Source organism: Ornithodoros turicata, chromosome 8 (genome assembly GCF_037126465.1).
Source record: "Ornithodoros turicata isolate Travis chromosome 8, ASM3712646v1, whole genome shotgun sequence".
Taxonomy (NCBI): Eukaryota; Metazoa; Arthropoda; class Arachnida; order Ixodida; family Argasidae; genus Ornithodoros; species Ornithodoros turicata.
In genome coordinates, this window is record NC_088208.1 from 34306057 (window position 1) to 34323097 (window position 17041).

Consider the following 17041-nt stretch of genomic DNA (forward strand, 5'->3'; position numbering starts at 1 on the left):
AGCATGAAAGGGACGGTTCCATCCGTTCCAGTCTATTTCCAAACTGTTGTGTCATTTCATTCCTCCTGGACCACTGAACACGGTATCGAAGCTCCCACGCGAAATAATGGCGTAGTTTCACTGTTATACGGCCCAATAGATCACAAGAGCAGACGCCTGATGGTGAGAGTATGCCGGAATTCCCTCTCTGGAAAAACGAGAAGACGTCACTCCCTAAGAACCAATGAGAGCGCGACCATGAAAAAAGGAATGTCGCTGCCGTGCGTGCGCAGTTACGGGGCGTCTGGACGTTGCATGTCGTCCTCGGAGCACTGCGCTCTCACTAGTGATGGCACGCCGCCGGAGCATCTGCGGGGCGCGGAAGCCGCGGTCATCTTTAAAATTTGTTTATTAAATATCTAAGCACAGGTAGCAGGTTTTCATAGATGGGTTTCCGGATGTGGCCTTCTTTTTAAAGAAAATAACCTGGAGTAGATTTACAAAGTCTTGGAATTAAAGTCTTAGCACAGTTATTCATCCGTTCTCCAGTAGTTGTGAACGCACAGGATGCATTGGTATCGTTCACGTTTTATGACCATGGTCCAGCTGCACAGGTCTGCTTTGCCAGACAGCTTTGCCCATTGAGGGCGTTGCTCACTTCGATCGCTTCTGGAAACGAATGCGATTCAGTTTGAGTTCGCATGGGCCTGGCTTTTTGTACTTGTTGTTGTTTCGATGCAAGACTAGGATGAACGAAAAGTGGAGCTGGACGTCGAAGCACCAGCCCCTGAACAACAGTAGGGGGTGCAGGTACGGATCGACGTAGTTCTCATTGGTAGACTAACAACAGAGAAGCAAGCCCAATTGCTTTTCTTTATTTGTCTCGTAACATTGTCATGATTTGTAGGAGACATTACAGGAACGAAGGATGTCAGCGTGGACGCTGGGTGTATCGGACGGGGTCCTCGTGTATAAATAGAGCGAGGCGATGTCTCCTGAATGTAACACCTATATGTGCGCGTTCCTGGGAGTACAAGGGAGTGCGCTATCGACGCGGTTAGTTCCAATCTCTCCAAAGCGCTCGGTATCGAAGGGGAATGTTCATTTGTGAACCCGAACGATTCACTCTGACCGTTATTCCGAATACGTCAGCATCTTTCCATCTGTTGTCAGTTTGGTAGGCTCTATCTGCTCCAGTTTGGCACATGCAGGAGCAATGCACGAAAAACATGTGTCTGCTCCGCCGGAACTAGGCCGGAACTGCAGCGTACCTAGAGGTTCCGGAACTGCAATGGCGTGAGGGAGCATTGACATCCAGTTCAGGTGCACTGCACAGATGGAATGCTTCGTGCGCACGACCAGTATAACTAGTGTCAGTCTACCTTCGTGTGCGCATTATATCGTTTCATGATGGTCTTCGCGGTCATCTATGTAGCGTGCGCCTGTTTCTTCTGGACCATTGAGGCACAGATGCAGGAGAATAGACCAGACCTTGGTCAGTATCAAGACTTTGCAAGCGTAAGCTTTGTTCCTTACTAGATTTATGCTTTCTTATTCTGTGCGCCAATGTACCCTTTGTTTTGTACGCCAGTGCAACGACTACATACGCACTGCTGCATTTACAGTGTGATTACTACGGCCCGTTGTACCAGTTGTACCGGAATTACAAAACTGATGCGGCACTGGGACCCAACGTCAAATGTTACGTGACACACCGTATAGAACCCATTGTGAACGGCAAAACAGCGTACAATACAACCTACGTGCAGGATGGCGTGCAGTAAGACTTTAACATGAAATTGACGGAGTAAACTTACAGTGTGCGACTTGTGTGAAGACCGTGATCTCATAGAATTTATTTACAGGAAACATCTGTTCGTCCCTGCTGAGCTGAGGTCGTCGCCCGGCTACACTGTTGCCAACGTCCTGTACTCGACGCCATCCTGTCTCGGTATGATCATGTTATACATTAATTGCTTCAAATGGTGGTGGTGGTGGTGGTGGTGGTGATGGTGAAAGGGCTTGCCGTTGTCGGCCTCACGTATGTGGGGAACGTCACGACTGACGCCCTGGGGAAATGTGCGTCCCGTGTCTCAGTGGTTAGCGTGCTAGCCATGTCACGTCGAGACTGGGAGGTACCCGGGATGGAATCCCGGTGCCGGCTGTGCTGTCTGGAGTATTTCCTGGGTTTTCGGTATGATCATTTTATACATTAATTGCTTCAAATGGAGTCTCCCCATAGAGGCGGGTGGTGACAAATTGCGTGATAAGATATGTGTCAAACGTTCCTTCATGACTCTGCACATGTCTAGACAGACCTCGCTTTGCCACTGAGTTTCATTGCCAAAGCCACTTTATCTTCTTTATTTTTCTTGCAGCTCCAACCACTAATATTGCAATATATCTCGAGTGCGGAAAATGTTCACTGGTCAGGACAGAGGACAGAGATGGTAGGTGGCCATAGATACATCGATGATAGCCCTAAGAGGCGCTCGGATAAGCCGAGATGCAAGTATAGCCAATATCACAGGCGACCACAGAAGTCCTTGTTGTAATACAGGACAATCCTATCTTTGCAGGTTATGGATGCCATTTTTTCGTGACCGATCCATGTAACGTGGACCGTGGCTGCGCATACGCCTACGACTCAAAGTGCGGCCCTGAGAAGTACACGTACTACGATCCGAGCGAATGCGGTCTTTGAAAGATTTGCAATGCGTTATTTAGGCTCTCGGGGACGTTTTTTAAGTGCAAAAATAAAGTAGCAGGCAAACGTCAGCCGGCCTTCTGGTCCATGTGTGTCTTGTCTGTTATTTTATGCAGGAGCGGCCGGTCTGTAGTGAGACCTGTCACTCCTTTTAGAGCGATATGTTTACAAGTGCCGTCCACCGTGTAGGTTCGTCCGTGGCTTGTAGGGTCACATGGCACCACGTGATCGCCAAGCTATATATTTACGGTACGCCGAAATTGTGTGACCAACCACGTTGTATGACCCTCCCCCAATATTACTGGTTTGCGGCGGTTCGTTCTGGTTCTGGGTCCCGATGTAACGCCCCGGTGTACGAAGGCCACAGCTACGCTGAAGCATCCGCCGCTGAACAGCCGTCGGGAGTGCAGGTGCAGAGAGAGGCGGTATACGCTGAACGACGATCGACTAAACGTCAGACTTACGTAAATGCTTTTGTCGTGAAACTGTCGTGGTTTGTTGGGGACATTCAAGAACCCAGCCATGAAGGATGTCAACGTGGACACTGCGGTGTACCTGTCTAGGAAGCGGCGGACTAAGACTCCTTGCACAAACATTGCGAAGCAATATCTCCTCACTTTCTTGGAGCGAAACAGGCTGCGTTGTTCACGAGGTTGGTTCTCATCCCGCCACACTAGACAATTGTTTCTCATCTGGAATGATTATCTCTGGCGATTATGGCAAAATATGCGAACACTTGCCACCCGTTTTAGGCTGGTATAGGGGCAACGCACGAACAAGGACGAACATGTGTTTCGCCTCTGCTGCGTCTATTTGCGCATGACGGCTCCGAGTCTCAATGTAGTGCCACCTTACCTATGACCCACTCTCATTATATGGGACTGTGGGCTTCATTCGAAGCGAAACTCGTGCGTTCCTTCTTCTTCCTCGCAAAAGATGAGCCTCCACCTGCTAAAGCTTCCTTGGCATGTGCATAATGCAAATGGGGCCAGCCGTCGGCTTCCGTGCATCAGAATAGGGCAACATGGTGGACAATAGGGTGTATGTGAAAGGGCAACGTGGTGCACGTGGGAGAGTTGTGTTCAAGTACCGCTAGGGGAGCTCTCGGTGCATAAATCGAAACGATGTCCCACATGGATGCTCATCGTCAGTACCCCTAGCGGTGCCTGCACATAACTCTCATGAGACCGAAATGCACTACCATGCACTGTCATGACCGCCCTATTCTAATGCATGGAAGCCCATATATTTTCGCGCTCAGTTAATTTTTTTACACTGAGTATGGCTTCCAGGATTTTTTTGTAGCTTTCGCACGCATAAATACGCCGTCGTGCGCCACCGGAAGTTCCTCGGCTAAGTAGACAACGAGTTACATGTAAAAATGCGGGTCATGTTTTTCCGCACACACCCTGTATATGTGCGCGTTCCTGGGAGCACAATGGAATGCGCTATTCTCGCGGTTAGTTCCAATCACTCCAAAGCGCTCGGTATCGAAGGGGAATGTTCATTTGTGAACCCGAACGATTCTCTCTGACTGTTATTGCGAATACGTCAGCATCTTCCCATCTGTTGTCAATTTGGTAGGCTCTATCTGCTCCAGTTTGGCACAGGAGCAATGCACGAGAAACGTGTGCCTGCTCCGCCAGAACTGCGGGCGTACCTAGAGGTTCCGGAACTGCAATGGCGTGAGGGAGCATTGACATCCAATTCAGGTGCACTGCACAGATGGACTGCTTCCTGCCCACGATTAGTATAACTAGAGTCAGTCTACCTTCGTGTGCGCATTACATCGTTTCATGATGGTTTTCACGGTCCTATATGTAGCGTGCGCCTGTTTCTTCTGGACCATTGAGGCACAGATGCTGGAGAATAGACCAGACCTTGGTCAGTATCAAGACTTTACAAACGTAAGCTTTGTTCCTTACTAGGTTTATGCGTTCGTATTGTGTGCGCCAATGTACCCTTTGTTTTGTACGCCAGTGCAACGACTACATACGCACTGCTGCATTTACAGTGCCCTGATTACTACGGCCCGTTGTACCAGTTGTACCGGAATTACAAAACTGATCCGGCACTGGGACCCAACGTCAAATGTTACGTGACACACAGTCTAGAACCCGCTGTGAACGGCAAAACATCGTTCAATACAAGCTACGTGCAGGATGGCGTGCTGTAAGACTTTAACATGAAATTAACGGAGTAAACTTACAGTGTGCGACTTGTGTGAAGACCGTGATCTAATAGAATTCATTTACAGGAAACATCTGTTCGTCCCTGCTGAACTGAGGTCGACGGCCGGCTACACTGTTCCCAACGTCCTGTACGCGATGCCACCTTGTCTTGGTATGATCATGTTATACATTAATTGCTTCAAATGGAGTCTCCCCATAGAGGCGGGTGGTGACCAATTGCGTGATAAGATATGTGTCAAACGTTCCTTCATGACTCTGCACATGTCTAGACAGACCGCGCTTTGCCACTGAGTTTCATTGCCAAAGCCACTTTATCTTCTTTATTGTTCTTGCAGCTCCAAGCACTAATATTGCAATATATCTTGAGTGCGGAAAATGTTCACTGGTCAGGACAGATGACAGAGGTGGTAGGTGGCCATAGATACATCGGTGATAGCCCTAAGAGGCGCTCGGATAAGCCGAGATGCAAGTATAGCCAATATCACAGGCGACCACAGAAGCCCTTTTTGTAATACAGGACAATCGATCTTTGCAGGTTATGGATGCCATTTTTTCGTGACCGATCCATATAACGTGGACCGTGGCTGTGCATACGCCTACGACTCAAAGTGCGGCCCTCAGAAGTACACGTACTACGATCCGAGCGAATGCGGTCTTTGAAAGATTTGCAACGTGTTATTTAGGCTCTCGGGGACGTTTTTTAAGTGCAAAAATAAAGTAGCAGGCAAACGTCAGCCGGCCCTCTGGTCCATGTGTGTCTTGTCTGTTATTTTATGCAGGAGCGGCCGGTCTGTAGTGAGACCTGTCACTCCTTTTAGAGCGATATGTTTACAAGTGCCGTCCACCGTGTAGGTCCGTCCGTGGCTTGTAGGGTCACACGACACCACGTGATCGCCAAGCTATATGTTTACGGTACGCCGAAATTGTGTGACCAACCACGTTGTATGACCCTCCCCCAATATTACTGGTTCGCGGCGGTTCGTTCTGGTTCTGGGTCTCGATGTAACGCCCCGGTGTACGAAGACCAGAGCTACGCTGAAGCATCCGCCGCTGAACAGCCGTCGGGAGTGCAGGTGCAGAGAGAGGCGGTACACGCTGAACGACGATCGACTCAACGTCAGACTTACGTAAATGCTTCTGTCGTGAAACTGTCGTGGTTTGTTGGGGACATTCAAGAACCCAGCTATGAGGAATGTCAACGTGGACACTGCGGTGTAACTGGCTAGGAAGCGGCGAACTAAGACCCCTTGCACAACCATTGCGAAGCAATATCTCCTCACTTTCTTGGAGCGAAACAGGCTGCGTTGTTCACGAGGTTGGTTCTCATCCCGCCACACTAGACAATTATTTCTCATCCCGAATGATTCTCTCTGGCGATTAATGCAAAATATGCGAACACCTTGCCACCCGTCTTCGGCTGGCATAGGGGCAACGCACGAGCAAGGACGAACATGTGTTTCGCCTCTGCTGCGTCTATTTGCTCCGGCATAACAACAAACGTATTTGGAGCATTCGGAACAGCAACGCGATAAGAGAGCACTGACATGGAATTCTGGTGGACCGTACAGATAGCCTACTCCCTGAACACATAAATATGAGCATACATTCGCGCGTAGCATCATTTGATGGTGGCAACGATGATCTTCGCACTCTTCTACGCAGCGTCCGAATGCTTCTCCTGGACCACTGAGACGCAGGTACTGGAGAATAGACCTGACTGAGAGAATAGACTTAGCAAGTGTCAGCCTTATTTTCTTTTCCTTACTAGGTTTATGCATCCTGATTTATGAGGCCAACGCAACCTGACACGAATATTATTGCATTTGCAGTGCGGTGATGACTACGACCCGTGGTACAACGTATACCGAAATTTCGAACCTGATCAGAGCCTGACAATCAACGTGAAATGTTACGTGTCACGGAGAGTCAAACCGTTGGTAGACGGCAGAACGGCGCATAATTAGAACTTTATACACGACGGCGTCCAGTGAGACCTTTTAAATCGCTTTAACAGACAGACAGCAATTGTTTTTCAAACCTTGTAATCTTCTGGAAAATGTCCCCAGTAAATCTACTATTCACAATACTGAACTGAGGTCAACGCCCGGCTACACTGTAACGAATGCCTTGTACCTGACGTCAGCCGGCTTAGGTATGTTCATGCTACACCTTATTCGTACTCAACGGAGTGTTCCCATGGAAAGTGGCGTTGTCCAATTGCGCAATGACACATGTAAAAAGGCCCTCGGGACTCCGTACGCGCGTCCCAATATATCAGATGTCGTCACTCAATTTATTTGCGAAAGGCTCCTGATCTCCTCTATCGACTTTCATTACAGAGCCTGCGACTGGCGTTGCAATGTATCTTCATTGCGAGATCTGTCTTGTGATTAGGACACATGATAAAGATGGTAAACGCTTTTCACCATATGTCTGACTACCGCTTCAATGAGCCCAGATGCAAGTAGTCAACATCACAGGCCACCACAAAGACCCTCGTTATGATACAAGACCGTAATTGATTTTTACAAGACGAAGGTTAGAGACTCCTCCCTCCTCATCCTGGCCACTCATCAAGATCTTCCAGAACAGAGACGATACGCTGGAGAGACTCAAAATCCGTCAATGGCAATATACAGCAAAGTAACATATAACACAACATAAAAAGCCAGTTAATAGCTAGATGAGAGTCCTGGCTGTTATCCGTGGTCAAAGTTAGAGACTCCTCCCTCCTCATCCTGGCCACTCATCAAGATCTTCCAAAACAGAGACGATACGCTGGAGAGACTCAAAATACGTCAATGGCAATATACAACAAAAGTAACATATAACACAGCATAAAAACCAGTTAATAGATAGATTACAGTCCTGGCTGTTATCCGTGGTCAAAGTTAGAGACTCCTCCCTCCTCATCCTGGCCACTCATCAAGACCTTCCAGAACAGAGACGATACGGTGGAGGGACTCAAAATCCGTCAATCGCAATATACAGCAAATTAACATATAACACAGCATAAAAAGCCAGTTAATAGATAGATGAGAGTTCTTGCTCTTCAAATTAAATTAAATTAATTCAATCTGAACTCAATTCAATTCAATTAAACGCAATCGAATGGAATGGAATTTCATTAAGTTAAATAAAATTAAATTAAATTCACGTCACCGGAGCATCTTCGGACGCGGCAGCCGCGCCGGTCTTTAAAATTCGTATATGTATTTATCTAAGCACTTTTCTAACGATAGCAGCTTTTTATAGATGGGTTTCCGGAGGTGACCCTCTTTTTAAATAAAATAACGTGAAGTAGATTTACAAAGTCTTAGGATTAAAGTCTTAGCACAGTTCTTAATCCGTTCTCCAGTAGTTGTGAACGCACAGGATGCATTGGTTTCGTTCACGTTTTATGACCATGGTCCAGGTGCACAGGTCTGCTTTCTCAAACACCCTTTCTACATGACGGCGTTGCCCTCTTCAGTCAGTTCTGAAAACGAATCTATTCAGTTTGAGTTCGCATGGGCCTGGCTTTTGGTACTTGTTCTTGTTTCGATGCAAGACTATAGGGTGAACGGAAAGGGGAACTGTACGTCGAAGCACCAGTCGCAGAACAACGGTAAGGGGTGCATGTACGGATCGACGTACTTCTCATTGGTAGACGATCCACAGAGAAGCAAGCCCAATTACTTTTCTTTATTTGTCTCGTAACAGTGTCACGATTTGTTGGAGACATTACAAGAATGAAGGATGTCAGTGTGGACGCTGCGTGTATCGGACGGAGTCTTCATGTATGAATAGGACGATGCGATGTCTTCTGTTCGTGGAGCACAAGGGAGTCCGCCATTCACACGGTTATCTCCAATCTCTGCAGAACTAGACAATCGAGCGTTCGGTATCGAAGAGGTATGATCATTTCTGAACCCGAACGATTCTCTCTAACCGTTATGGCGAATGTCTCAACATCTTCCCATCTGTTGTCAATTTGGTTGGCTCTATCTGCTACCACTCCAGTTTGGCACAAGAGCAATGCACGAGAAACATGTGTCTGTTCCGCCGCAACTGCGGGCGTTCCTAGAGGTTCCGGAACTGCAATGGCGTGAGGGAGCATTGACATCCAGTTCAGGTGCACTGCACAGATGGGCTGCTTCCTGCCCACGATCAGTATAACTAGGGTCAGTCTACCTTCGTGTGCGCATTACATCGTTTCATGATGGTCTTCGCGGTCATCTATGTAGCGTGCGCCTGTTTCTTCTGGACCATTGAGGCACAGATGCTGGAGAATAGACCAGACCTTGGTCAGTATCAAGACTTTGCAAGCGTAAGCGTTGTTCCTTACTAGGTTTATCGTTCTTATTCTGTGCGCCAATGTACCCTTTGTTTTGTACACCAGTGCAACGACTACATACGCACTGTTGCATTTACAGTGCCCTGATTACTTCGGCCCGTTGTACCAGTTGTACCGGAATTACGAAACTGATCCGGAACTGGGACCCAACGTCAAATGTTACGCGACACGCCATGTAGAACCCATTGTGAACGGCAAAACAGCGTTCAATAGAACCTACGTGCAGGATGGCGTGCTGTAAGACTTTAACATGAAATTGACGGAGTAAATTTGCAGTGTGCGACTTGTGTGAAGACCGTGATCTCATAGAATTCATTTACAGGAAACATCTGGTCGTCCCTGCTGAACTGAGGTCGACGACCGGCTACACTGTTGCCAACGTCCTGTACTCGACGCCACCTGGTCTTGGTATGATCATGTTATACATTAATTGCTTCAAATGGAGTCTCCCCATACAGGCGGGTGGTGACCAATTGCGTGATAAGATATGTGTCAAACGTTCCTTCATGACTCTGCACATGTCTAGACAGACCGCGCTTTGCCACTGAGTTTCATTGCCAAAGCAACTTTATCTTCTTTATTGTTCTTGCAGCTCCCGTCACTAATATTGCAATATATCTTGACTGCGGAAAATGTTCACTGGTCAGGACAGCGGACAGAGATGGTAGGTGGCCATAGATACATCGATGATAGCCCTAAGAGGCGCTCGGATAAGCCGAGATGCGAGTATAGCCAATATCACAGGCGACCACAGAAGCCCTTGTTGTAATACAGGACAATCCTATCTTTGCAGGTTATGGATGCCATTTTTTCGTCACCGATCCATGTAACGTGGACCGTGGCTGCGCATACGCCTACGACTCGAAGTGTGGCCCTGAGAAGTACACGTACTACGATCCGAACGAATGCGGTCTTTGAAAGATTTGCAATGCGTTATTTAGGCTCTCGGGGACGTTTTTTAAGTGCAAAAATAAAGTAGCAGGCAAACGTCAGCCGGCCTTCTGGTCCATGTGTGTCTTGTCTGTTATTTTATGCAGGAGCGGCCGGTCTGTAGTGAGCACTCCTTTTAGAGCGATATGTTTACAAGTGCCGTCCACCGTGTAGGTCCGTCCGTGGCTGAAGGGTCACATGACACCCACGGGATCGCCGAGCTATATGTTTACGGTACGCCGAAATTGTGTGACCAACCACGTTGTATGATCCTCCCCCAATATTACTGGTTTGCGGCGGTTCGTTCTGGTTCTGGGTCTCGATGTAACGCCCCGGTGTACGAAGACCAGAGCTACGCTGAAGCATCCGCTGCTGAACAGCCGTCGGGAGTGCAGGTGCAGAGAGAGGCGGTACACGCTGAACGACGATCGACTCAACGTCAGACTTACGTAAATGCTTCTGTCGTGAAACTATCGTGGTTTGTTGGGGACATTCAAGAACCCAGCTATGAAGGATGTCAACGTGGACACTGCGGTGTAACTGGCTAGGAAGCGGCGGAGTAAGACCCCTTGCACAAACATTGCGAAGCAATATCTCCTCACTTTCTTGGAGCGAAACAGGCTGCGTTGTTCACGAGGTTCGTTCTCATCCCGCCACACTAGACAATTATTTCTCATCTCGAATGAGTCTCTCAGGCGATTATGGCAAAATATGCGAACACCTTGCCACCCGATTTAGGCTGGCATAGGGGCAACGCACGATCAACGACGAATATGTGTTTTGCCTCTGCTGCGTCTATTTGCTCCGGCATAACCCGGCATAACAACAAACATATTTGGAGCATTCGGAACAGCAACGCGATAAGAGAGCACTGACATGGAATTCAGGTGAACTGCACAGATAGCCTACTCCCTGAACACATAAATATAAGCATACATTCGCGCGTAGCATCATTTGATGGTGGCAACGATGATCTTCGCACTCTTCTACGCGGCGTCCGAATGCTTGTCCTGGACCACTGAGACGCAGGTACTGGAGAATAGAACTGACGGAGAGAATAGACTTAACAAGTGTAAGCCTTATTTTTTTTTACTAGGTTTATGCATCCTGATTTATGCGCCAATGCAACCTTATACGAATATTGTTGCTTTTGCAGTGCGGTGATGACTACGACCCGTGGTACAACGTATACCGAAATTTCGAACCTGATCAGAGCCTCAGAATCAACGTGAAATGTTACGTGTCACGGAGAATGAAACCCATAGTAGACGGCAGAACGGCGCATAATTCGAACTTAATACACGACGGCGTCCAGCGAGACCCTTTAAGTCACTTTAACAGACAGACAGCACTTGTTTTCCAAACCTTGTAATCTTCTGGAAAATGTCCCCAGGAAATATATTATTCACAATACTGAACTGAGGTCAACGCCCGGCTACACTGTAATCAATGCCTTGTACCTGACGTCATCCTGCTTGGGTATGTTCATGCTGCACCTTATTGGTTTGCAACGGAGTGTTCTCAAGGAAAGTGGCGTTGTCCAATTGCGCAATGACGTATCTAAAAAGGCCCTCGGCACTCCGTACACGCGTCCTAATATATCAGATGTCGTCACTCAATTTATTTGCGAAAGGCTCCTGATCTCCTCTATCGACTTTCATTACAGAGCCTGCGACTGGCATTGCAATATATCTTTATTGCGAGACCTGTCTTGTGATTAGGACACATGATAAAGATGGTAAACGCTTTTGACCATATCTCTGACTACCGCTTCAATGAGCCCAGATGCAAGTAGTCAACATCACAGGCCACCATATGATACAAGACCGTAATTGATTTTTACAAGACGAAGGTTAGAGACTCCTCCCTCCTCATCCTGGCCACTCATCAAGATCTTCCAGAACAGAGACGATACGCTGGAGAGACTCAAAATCCGTCAATGGCAATATACATCAAAGTAACATATAACACAGCATAAAAAGCCAGTTAATAGCTAGATGAGAGTTCTTGCTCTTCAAATTAAATTAAATTAATTCAATCTGAACACAATTCAATTCCATTAAACGCAATCGAATGGAATGGAATTTCATTAAGTTAAATAAAATTAAATTAAATTCACTTTGCCGGAGCATCTTCGGACGCGGCAGCCGCGCTGGTCTTTAAAATTCGTTTATTTAATATCTAAGCACTTTTCTAACGATAGCAGCTTTTTATAGATGGGTTTGCGGATGTTTTTTTTTTTAAATAAAATAACGTGGAGTGGATTTACAAAGTCTTAGGATTAAAGTCTTAGCACAGTTCTTAATCCGTTTTCCAGTACTTGTGAACGCACAGGAAGCATTGGTTTCGTTCACGTTTTATGACCATGGTCCAGGTGCACAGGTCTGCTTTCTCAAACACCTTTGCTACATGACGGCGTTGCTCTCTTCAATCAGTTCTGGAAACGAATGCGATTCAGTTTGAGTTCGCATGGGCCTGGCTTTTGGTACTTGCTCTTGTTTCGATGCAAGACTAGGGTGAACGGAAAGCGGAACTGTACCTCGACGCACCAGTCGCTGAACAACGGTAGGGGGTGCAGGTACGGATCGACGTAGTTCTCATTGGTAGACGATCCACAGAGAAGCAAGCCTAATTGCTTTTCTTTATTTATCTCGTAACAGTGTCACGATTTGTTGGAGACATTACAAGAATGAAGGATGTCAGTGTGGACGCTGCGAGTCCTCTTGTATAAATAGAGCGAGGCGATGTCTCCTGTTCGTGGAGAACAAGGGAGTGCGCCATTCACGCGGTTAGTTCCAATCTCTCCAGAACTAGACAATCGAGCGTTCGGTATCGAAGAGGTATGATCATTTCTGAACCCGGACGATTCTCTTTGCCCATCTGTTGTCAATCTGGTAGGCTCTTTCTGGTACCCCTCCAGTTTGGCACATGCAGGAGCAATGCACGAAAAACATGTGTCTGCTCCGCCGGAACTGCGGGCGTACCTAGAGGTTTCGGAACTGCAATGGCGTGAGGGAGCATTGACATCCAGTTCAGGTGCACTGCACAGATGGGATGCTTCGTGCCTACGAACAGTATAACCAGTGTCAATCTACCTTCGTGTGTGTATTACATCGTTTCATGATGGTCTTCACGGTCCTCTATGTAGCGTGCGCCTGTTTCTTCTGGACCATTGAGGCACAGATGCAGGAGAATAGACCAGACCTTGGTCAGTACCAGGACTTTGCAAGCGTAAGCTTTGTTCCTTACTAGGTTTATGCGTTCTTATTCTGTGCGCCAATGTAGCCTTGTTTTCTACGCCACTGCAACGACTACATACACATTGCTGCATTTACAGTGCCCTGATTACTACGGCCCGTGGTACCACTTGTACCGGAATTACGAAACTGATCCGGAACTGGGACCCAACGTCAAATGTTACTCGACACGCCAAGTAGAACCCATTGTGAACGGCAGAACAGCGTTCAATACAACCTACATTAAGGATGGCGTGCGGTAAGACTTTAAAATGAAATTAACGGAGGAAACTTAACAGTGCGCGAGTTGTTTGAAGAACGTGATCTTATAGAAATCGTTTCCAGGAATTATATGTTCCTCCCTTCCGAACTGAGGTCGACGACCGGTTATACTGTTGCCAACGTCCTGTACATGACGCCACCCTGTTTTGGTATGACCATGTTATACACTAATTCCTTCAAATGGAGTCTCCCCTTCATTTCACTAATTCCTTCAAATGGAGGCCGGTGGTGACCAATTGCGTGATAAGATATGTGTCAAACGTTCCTCCATGACTCTGCGCATGTCTAAACAGAGCGCGATTTGTCACTGAGTTTCATTGCCAAAGCCACTTGATCTTCTTTATTGCTTCTTGCAGCTCCCACCACTCGTATTGCTGTATATATTGAGTGCGGGGCATGTATGCTGCTCAGGACAGAGGACAGAGATGGTAGGTGGCCATAGATACATCGGTGATAGCCCTGAGAGGCGCTCGGATAAGCCGAGATGCCAGTATAGCCAATATCGCAGGCGACCACAGAAGCCCTTGTTGTAATACAGGACAATCGATCTTTGCAGGTTATGGATGCCATTTTTTCGTGACCGATCCATATAACCTGGACCGTGGCTGCGCGTACGCCTACGACTCGAAGTGCGGCCCTGAGAAGTACACGTACTACGATCCGAACGAGTGCGCACCTTGAAAGATTTACAAGGCGTTATTTAGGCTCTCAGAGAAGTTTTTTAAGTGCAAAAATAAAGTACAACGTAAGCGTCAGCCGGCCCTCTGTCCATTTGTATCAACTGTCGAACCGGAACTGGCAGCAACTTATTTTATGCAGGAGCGGCGGGTCTCCTTTTAGAGAGATATGTTAGAACGGCCGTTCACCGTGTCGGTCCGACCGTGGCTTGTAGGGTCACATGACACCACGTAATCGCCAACTATATTTTACGCTACGCTGAAATTGTGACTAATCCCATTTTATGTTCCACATTGAAGCGTCCGCCGCTGAACTGCCGTCGGGAGTGCAGGTGCAGAGAGAGGTGGTACAGGCTGAACGACGATCGACTCATTGTTTCTAGACAATTGTCTCTCATCTCGAATGATTCTCTCTGGCGATTATGGCAAAATATGCGAACACCTTGACACCCGTTTTAGGCTGGCATAGGGGCAACGCACGAGCAAGGACGAACATGTGTTCCTCCAGCATAACAACAAGCGTATCTGGAGCGTTCAGAACCGCAACCGGATAACAGAGCCCTGGCATGGAATTCAGGTGGACCGCACAGATAGTCTACTTCCTGAACACATATAAATATAAGCATACATTCGCGCATAGCATCATTTGATGATGGCAACGATGATCTTCGCACTCTTCTACGGAGTGTCCGCGTGGTTCTCCAGGACCACCGAGGCGCAGGTACTGGAGAATAGACCTGACCTTGGTCAGTACCAAGACTTTGCAAGTGTAAGCCTTATTTTCTTTTCTTCTTCTTTTTTGCTAGGTTTATGCATCCTGATTTATGCGCAAACGCAACCTTACATGAATATTGTTGCATTTGCAGTGCGGTGATGACTACGACCCGTGGTACAACGTATACCGAAATTTCGAACCTGATCAGAGCCTGAGAATCAACGTGAAATGTTACGTGTCACGGAGAGTCAAACCCTTCGTAGACGGCAGAACGGCGCATAATTCGACCTTTATACACCACGGCGTCCAGTGAGACCCTTTAAGTCAGTTTAACAGACAGATCACTTGTTTTTCAATGCTTGTAATCTTCCGGAAACTGTCCCCAGGAAATCTATTATTCACAATACTGAACTGAGGTCAACGCCCGGCTACACTGCGTAGCCAATGCCATGTACCTGACGTCACCCTGTTTAGGTACGTTCATGCTACACCTTATTCGGTTGCAACGGAGTGTCCCCATGGAAACTGGTGGTGACCAAATGCGGAATCTTCTATGTGAAAAGGCCCTCGGAATTCCATACACGTGTCCCAACAGAGCAGATGTTGTCACTCAATTTCTTTGCGAAAACCTCCTGATCTCCTTTATTGACTTCCATTACAGAGCCCGCGACTGGCGTTGCAATATATATTGATTGCGAGACCTGTCTTGTGACCAGGGCACATGATAGAGATGGTAAACGCTTTTCACCATATCTCTCACAACCGCTCCAATGAGCCCAGATGCAAGTAGTCAACATCACAGGCCTCCACAGGAGACCCTCGATCGTTATGATACAAGACGATAATTGATTTTTACAGGTTATGAATGCCAGCTATACGTGCGCGACCCGTGCAACGTAGACCGTTGCTGCGAATTCGTCTACCAATTGAAGTGCGGCTCTGAAAAGTACGCGTACTACGATCCAAAGGAATGCGGCTGTCCATAGGTTTACAGTACGTTACAGCGATTCCAAGTGTCGCTTTTTAAGTGCAAAAGTAAAGTAAAGGTATCCGTCGACCGACGCCGTGGACGTGAGGGACTCCTCCCTCCTTGTCTTGGCCACTCATCCAGACCTTCCAGAACAGAGACGGTACGCTGGAGAAACTTAAAAGCCGCCAATTGCATTATGTAGCAAAGTAACAAATAACGCAGCATAACAAACTAGTTAATAGCTAGATGATTTAGAGTTCTGGCCGTTATCCGTGGTGGAGGTGAGAGACTCCTCCCTCCTCGTCCTGGTCTCTCATCCAGCCCCTCCAGAACAGCGAGACGATACGCTGGAGAAACTCAAACGTCGTCAATGGCAGTACGCAGCAAACGAATAGTCAACGCAACATAAAAAAACCGTCTGTAGTATAGTTTCTCTTTATAGTATAGTAGTATAGTATAGTATATAGTAGTATAGTTTAGCTTTATAGTCAGCTTTGTAAGCACTTCAGTGCACTTGTAAGCACTTGTCACTACAGTTATTATAATGAACACCATCACACGAAGGTCCAGGCCCTGTCAGTAGTCCACTCCTGTGTAGATGTTTCGTTCTGCCCTTGGATGACAGTCCTTGTTGTTATCCGAGGTGGAGTTAAGAGACTCGTCTTGGCAAGTGATCCAGACTGTCCAGTATAGCGACGATACGCTGGAGAAACTCAAAAGCCGTCACTGACAATACGCAGCAAAGTGACAAATAGCGGTGACGATTGCGCAACGTATTATTATAAAGTTTCTTGCTCGTGAGAGTGTAAAACTGACGGAAATTCTGCGCAGATCGACGGCACAGTTCGGGAATCAAACACTGTCAAGACCGCGTGTGTTTCCCTGGAATAACGAATTTGTGGAAGGCCGTGACGAGGTTGAAAACGGAAGCCCCTGTCGAAGCCAAGACTCGGCTGTCAGCTGTCAAGGTGCTTGCAACTGTTTCTTTTTTTTTTTTCGGGGGGGGGGGGGGGGACC

At 47.4% G+C, this 17041-nt stretch overlaps 2 protein-coding genes across 2 annotated transcripts; both read left to right on the plus strand.

Annotated features, from left to right (window-relative positions):
- Window positions 1-4301: 4301 nt before the first annotated feature.
- On the plus strand, window positions 4302-5538 carry LOC135367583 (uncharacterized). The gene is made up of 5 exons (XM_064600873.1): window positions 4302-4398; window positions 4511-4593; window positions 4701-4858; window positions 4944-5029; window positions 5414-5538. Exons 1-5 carry the CDS (start codon window positions 4302-4304, stop codon window positions 5536-5538), a joined length of 549 nt encoding a protein of 182 aa, XP_064456943.1.
- A 7729-nt stretch (window positions 5539-13267) lies between these two features.
- Window positions 13268-14343, plus strand: LOC135367584 (uncharacterized). Its single transcript, XM_064600874.1, has 5 exons — window positions 13268-13375; window positions 13482-13639; window positions 13726-13811; window positions 14019-14090; window positions 14219-14343. Exons 1-5 carry the CDS (start codon window positions 13268-13270, stop codon window positions 14341-14343), a joined length of 549 nt encoding a protein of 182 aa, XP_064456944.1.
- Window positions 14344-17041: the final 2698 nt, after the last annotated feature.

Excerpts from the sequence above, each read along its gene's own strand:
- LOC135367583 (XM_064600873.1), top strand. The coding sequence starts at position 4,302 with ATGCACGAGAAACGTGTGCCTGCTCCGCCAGAACTGCGGGCGTACCTA. Across the intron at positions 4,399-4,510 it reads AGCATTGACATCCAATTCAG|CGTGCGCCTGTTTCTTCTGG; the intron begins GTGCACTGCACA and ends TCCTATATGTAG. Across the intron at positions 4,859-4,943 it reads TACGTGCAGGATGGCGTGCT|GAAACATCTGTTCGTCCCTG; the intron begins GTAAGACTTTAA and ends ATTCATTTACAG.
- LOC135367584 (XM_064600874.1), top strand. The coding sequence starts at position 13,268 with ATGGTCTTCACGGTCCTCTATGTAGCGTGCGCCTGTTTCTTCTGGACC. Across the intron at positions 13,376-13,481 it reads AGTACCAGGACTTTGCAAGC|TGCCCTGATTACTACGGCCC; the intron begins GTAAGCTTTGTT and ends CTGCATTTACAG. Across the intron at positions 14,091-14,218 it reads CAGGACAGAGGACAGAGATG|GTTATGGATGCCATTTTTTC; the intron begins GTAGGTGGCCAT and ends CGATCTTTGCAG.